Source organism: Fulmarus glacialis, unplaced genomic scaffold (assembly GCF_000690835.1).
Source record: "Fulmarus glacialis isolate BGI_N327 unplaced genomic scaffold, ASM69083v1 scaffold16755, whole genome shotgun sequence".
In the NCBI taxonomy this organism is placed as follows: Eukaryota; Metazoa; Chordata; class Aves; order Procellariiformes; family Procellariidae; genus Fulmarus; species Fulmarus glacialis.
In genome coordinates this window covers 7,161-12,916 of record NW_009215200.1, presented here as the reverse complement: position 1 = coordinate 12,916, position 5,756 = coordinate 7,161, and the positions used below count along the sequence as shown (strand labels likewise).

Sequence of the window (5,756 nt, the reverse complement as noted above, 5' to 3'; positions counted from 1 at the left end):
TCTGGCCAATTCTGCAACGTGTTACTGGTCTCCGCAAAATCCGGGGGTTTGTGAACCGGTGGAGCCCGAAAGCTGCTGTGGGATCCTCCTTCCCCTGCTTTCCACTTCACTAAAATGGGAGAGACTCCGCACGTGTTGCTTCGGCAGGAAATCACAGGAGCAAAGCATCACCGTGCTCCCAGCTTTCCTTAGGCCCGGTTTTGGGTTTCCTCTGCTTACTGTGACCCACTGCAATTCCAGCGGGGAGACATTTGCTCGCTGATAGAGCCGGGCTCCAGCTGATTTGTTTGCTGCTGATTTGTTTGCTGCATCTTCTCGCAGCTTGGCTGTGTGCAGCGATCACGCCTCAGGAAGTCCTTGAGATGCTCTTCGTGTGCGTTGCTCTGGCTCAGGAGTAACCACGGTGCAGTGAGAATCCACCCTCCCGCCAGCCCAGGGGTGCCCAGCTCCTGCTGCTGCCGGTGCCCAAGCTGGCTGAGACAAAGCTAGCTCAGGTCTCTTATTTTTGCCCTGTTCTTCCCCCCACAACTTGCTGGGCTCGGGCAATGATGAGATCAGAGGACTTTTTGCAGGGCTGGACCGGAGCCAGTTTCCCCCACGTGGTCCGTGCGCATCACTCTCAGCCATGGGATGCTTTTCTAAGACTTGTCCAGCCGTGGTAGGGTGAGGGCAGCGTCTTCACGGTGTTGCTGATGAAGTCCATGACCACAGGAGACTGTGGACAGAGTGACTCTCCGTCAGGCAGGTGCCACCGCGGGGGCCACGTCACTCCTCCTGCCCCTTTGTGCCTGGATTGGGTGTTGGGGTGGGTGAGGCTGGACTTATACTGGGATGGTGCGAGGCTAGCAGCTTGGCAAAACGGGGGAGGAGAAACATCTGTTGGCCGTCACGAACCATTTAGATGGGTTTTCCATCATTTCCTGTGCCCAGGGGGAATGTGGGAACGTGGGGTCTGGTGGGGAAGCCCAGAGGTAACCGAAGGCGGACCACAGCCAGTGCCAGCAGCTCTCCCACTCCGCATTGATAGGACGAGTCCCAGGGGAAGTGTCCCTTCACAATTCGCATTTCCCCTGTGGCGTTCTCTGTGGGCTTGTTTGTAAGAGGTTTTTAGTTCTAAAAGTAATAGTTTTGGACACATTGAATATGGTGGTTTGGTTTCTGTCATCTCAAACCTGCTGTAGTTGAAGAAAGCTCAGAGCAAAGAGCTGCTAGGAACCATAAAGTTGAAAGTTTTAGCTTTTATCCCTTTTGGCTTCTGAATCCTCTGCGTTTGGTGAAAATAATCAATAAAAATGTGCAAAGTGCTTCATTTCACTTGAGTGGGTGAGACATAGTGTCCAGAGCAGAGTGGATCCTGGGATTGGGCTATTTGGATCCAGATGTGACTTCCCCAAACGTCAAGTCTGATGTTGGCACTCACAGCCGTTCCTCCTCCATCTCGCTTCCAGCAGCCTCTGGGAGACAATTCTGGCCATATCCCTGGCCAGTTTGCATCATTTCCCGCGTGAGCTGGTCCTTAACAGTTTCCTCTCATCTTTTGCTGTGGCTCTGGTTGGGTTGTGCACGTAGACCCTTTGGGAGAGTGGCCATAGTATCTTGCAGTTGCGGCCCTGTCGTGCTCTGAGTGCATGCACGTTGCTTTGTGGAGCCTAGAAGAAGCCTGAGAACCTAGGCAGGTCCCCAGTCCAGCCATTCACAAGCGCTGAGTAACATCTGGAAGATGTTTCCCTCAGGGTGGACCATCGCTGGTGCCCCAGGATGATGCTTGGCATCGCCTCCGCCCCGCGCTGATTGTTTCCATGTCTCTTTTTGTAGGAGCTGAGAGATCTGGCATCCAAACACCCAAACCTGGTTCTTGTGAAGCTGGGTAGGTGCGCTTTGCCTCTGAGCTGGTAAATCTGTGGTTGCCGGCCACACTTGCTCCCTTTCTCCTTCCCTCCCTCCCTGCCTTCAGGCTCCACATGGGCATCCAGTTCTTCAGAGCTGCTTCAAGTCCTGCTGGCAAAAGCCCAGCTTCTCCAGACTTGTCTCAGCCCCAGTACCCCGTTCTCTGGAGCCTCCTTGCCCCGTGGCCACAGGACAAGGAGGTTCTTGAGACCCATCCCGGGTGGCCTCGAGCTCCCCCAGCCAAGTGGCCGCATCCTTGCTCTGCCACGCAGCTGAGCTGCCTTGATCCTAAGTCCCAGGCGAGACCAGGAGGGCTCCGGGAGGAAGGCAGCTCCCGTGGAAATGCTGTACGATCGGCCCAGAGCCCGGGCAGGAGCTGTAGGACCTTGCAGAGCCATCCCGCAGCAGGTCCCAGCACAACCCCTGTGGGGACCATCCCCCCGAGACTGCCCTGGGTTCTCCAGAGCTTGCTCAGGCATGGACTTTGTCCACTGGCAGGAGGCTGTGGCTGCTGATGCCTGACACAGCATGGGCGTCACGGCAGCGCTTTGCCACCATGGGGCTGTCCCCAGAGTGGCTTTGCCCGGTGGGCTGCCCCAGGGCAGGGTCCTTCAGCTGCTGGTAGTGGAGCACCCTGTGCATGGCGGAGGAGGCAGTTTTGGGATGAGCTGGGGCTTGAGGGTGCCGGGGTGCTCTGAGCTGGTTGCACAGCACCATCTGGTGCCCACAGATGGAAGGCCACACAGGTCGAGATGCATAGCTGTTCCTCAGCATCTTAACCTCCCTCTTCTCCCAGGCCCCGCGGGTGGACCCCAGGGCTCTCAAACCCTGCTCTTTTCCACCGCAGATGTTGCGAATCCCTCAGCTATTACTGATGCAGCGAAGATCGTGGAGGGGAAGCTGAACGGCATGGGCTTGAACCTGCTAATAAACAACGCTGGCATCTACACCCCAACGGCGTCGCTGGAGACGGTAGATGCTGAAGAGATGATAAGGACATACAAGACCAACGCGGTGGGGCCAATGCTGATGGCCCAGGTACGGATGAAGCTCTGGGGATGGAGCTCACCATGGAGGGGGAATCTAGTCCCGCCTGAGGGTTGCCCGGGCTGCCCGTGGTCACGATGGAGATCTCTGAGTGCTTTGCCCGGTTTTCCAGGGCTCCCAGCCCAAGCCCTCTGTAGCCCCGCTGTGTTGTGCTGGGCTAACTGGGAGCAGGCAGGGCCACTGCAGCAAAACACGTGGGCCATCTTGGTTTCCTGCTGTTCCTCCTCATCCTTCCTGTCGTAGGCAGGCTGGATTGCAGTTGCCGTAAGCGGGGCTGGCTCGAGGCACAGGCGTCCCACAAGGTTGCTTCTCCCCAGGCGTTCCTGCCCCTGTTGAAGAAGGCTGCCCGGGATAGCACAGAAAAGGGACTGAGTTGCAACAAGGCAGCCATCATCAACATCTCCACCATCATGGGGTCCATCGAGAAAACTCCCGAGTCCTTCTTCAAGCCTGTCATCTCCTACCGCTGCAGCAAGGTATGAAGACTGGGGACCTGCCTGCGCTCGTGAGCTCGGTGGGAGTTGGAGCTGCCCCTTGCCAGGCCTGGTCTCGGGGCAGCACCTGAGATGGCGAGACGGAGGGACTGATCCGTGCTCATCACTGCCCGAGCTCCCTGGGCATCTCCATGACCAGCTGCTGCCCACCTAGGGGACACACGCACTGTCTCTTGAAGACCTGGCATTGCTTTTTCTCCCTTGCCATGAGGCAGCGGTGGGAGGGCAGTCTGGTGCGTGGAGCTTTCTACTGCCCATGGCTGATGCTTCCTTCCTCCCCCAGGCTGCCCTCAACATGCTTACCAAGTGCCAGGCTCTGACCTACAGGGAAGCCGGGATCCTCTGCGTGGCACTTCACCCCGGCTGGGTGAAAACCGACATGGGCAGCCAGGAGGTGGGTTTCGGCTGAGCAGGTCAAGGGGAGGACACATGGGTGGAGACCCAAGCCTGCAAATTTTCAGTGGCACGGGAGGTGCCTCGGGTGGCTGGCATGGCTCTTGGGAGGAGGGATCCGTGTGGGAATGAGTTGCCTCTCAGGCTGCAAGTTGCCTGCATCTGTGCTGAGCCACTGCAGAACATGTGGGTGCTGCCTGGGAAATAGCATCAGCACATATCCATGGTGAGCAGGAGGCCTGTTCAGGGGGAAAAGGGCTTTGGGCAGCCTGGAGATGTGCAGAGAACCTGAATCCAACAGAGCAGGGAGAGAGGAGCAACACCATCCCATCCTGTGCCCCCTTCCTCAAAGAGCTGCAGGTCCATCAGGTCTCCGCTCATCCCGCAGGATCCCTGTTTTGGGGTGGGGGATGGTCCCTGCAACCCTGGAGTTGTGAGAAGGCTGCACGTAGCATCCCGCTTGCAGCAGGGATCTTTTATGTGTCCTGTTGGTTTAAGCCTGTAGCTGGCTTCCCAGCCCAAGCCCCCTCCATCCAAGCCATCAGTGAGCACGCAGATACCCAACCATCGCCCCACGTAATGGACCCATCCCACCTCCCGTGGCTCTCTACTCGGTCTGGGTGGAAGGAACCTTGCTGCCGACGTGCACGACCTGAGTGGGTGCCGGTGGATGGCCGGGAATGACGGTGGGGTCTCAGTCCTGCTCCTCACTTGTGCCCGTTGCAGGCTGACCTGACGGTGGACACAAGCGTGCGGGGGCTGCTCTCTGTACTGCCGATCCTCTCTGAGAAACACAGCGGGACCCTGCTCAACTGGGAAGGTAAAGCTATTCCTTGGTGACCACTCTCTGTCCCTGCGAGGGACCCTGCAGTGCCAGGGGACTCTCCGGATGCCCTGCAGCACCGGGGTGCTCAGCCCGCTGCGGTCTGCAAGGGACCTAGCTGGGACTCCACCACCGGGCAGCCTGTGATCCCTGCCTTCACGCTGCTAATAAATAAAGTCAATTAGTACCTGTGCCTTCTCCCAGCTGCAATGCCCCCACCGAGATTGTCTCTGCCCTGGCCTGGAGCTGGCCCCTGCAAAAAATAACCTGGCATTATAGTAGTCTGCCTGCCCTGCCTTCTGCTGCCGAAGGAAGGTCCCAGGGGACACGTAACCAGCCCCAAGCCCTCTGTCCTCCCTGGCTGCTGAATGTGCCCAGGCCTGCCCGGTCTCTGCCGTGCTTCCACCCAAAGCACCGTGTCTTTGCTGCAGACTTCTTGGGGGGACTTTGTGCCGGACACCGTGTCCTTGGGAGCAGCCTTGGGGCTGGAATGGGAGGACCAGTAGCACCGCAGTCCGGTTCTGCAATCCCAGCCCTTCCCAGTGGAGCCCTAACTGGGTGGGGGAAACCCAGTCCCATGGGGGAGCACGGCATGGGAATGGCACTTCTGCAGGATGGAGAGGCTGAGAACCTCTGGGCTTCTGTGTGGGTCGGGCAGCCCTGGGCTGCATGAATTTGTCCAGGAGGTGGTAACGCCCCCAAAGAAAAGGACTTTGGGGTGGTGCTGGGTTTTCCCAGGAGGGTTCTGCCCTTTCTGGAAAGAGCTTCTCCTTGGGGGGATATGGGGAAAAGGATGGAAAGGCTCCTTCAAAACCATGCCTAGGTTTTGGGCAGAGCAACCTGGCTTGCAGGAGAGGCAAACCCACTGCTCCTTCCCTCAGAGGCCACCATCTCCTCTTTCTCATCTGGAGGATCAGCTGAAGCACCTCTCTCCCTCCGGGTCTGGCCTTTTCTGGGGTCGTAGCTCTCCCCCGGAGCTGGGGCTTGCCTGGCAGCACCAGCTTTGCTGGGAATCTCGAGGCCATGCACCGCTCTGCACAGGAGCCCCTTTCGTTTCCCAACCAGGAGCTCAAATGCTGCAGTCCCCCCACCCAGGCTTCTCCCCCCCCCAG

At 58.4% G+C, this 5,756-nt stretch overlaps 1 protein-coding gene across 1 annotated transcript; it reads left to right on the top strand.

The window, feature by feature from the left end:
- Window positions 1–1,815: 1,815 nt before the first annotated feature.
- LOC104077584 (uncharacterized oxidoreductase C663.06c-like) lies at window positions 1,816–4,701 on the top strand (the record flags this gene model as incomplete). Its single annotated transcript, XM_009578866.1, has 5 exons — window positions 1,816–1,867; window positions 2,735–2,925; window positions 3,252–3,410; window positions 3,712–3,822; window positions 4,548–4,701. Coding segments are annotated over 5 exons (627 nt in total), but the record flags the coding sequence as incomplete, so codon positions are not given.
- Window positions 4,702–5,756: the final 1,055 nt, after the last annotated feature.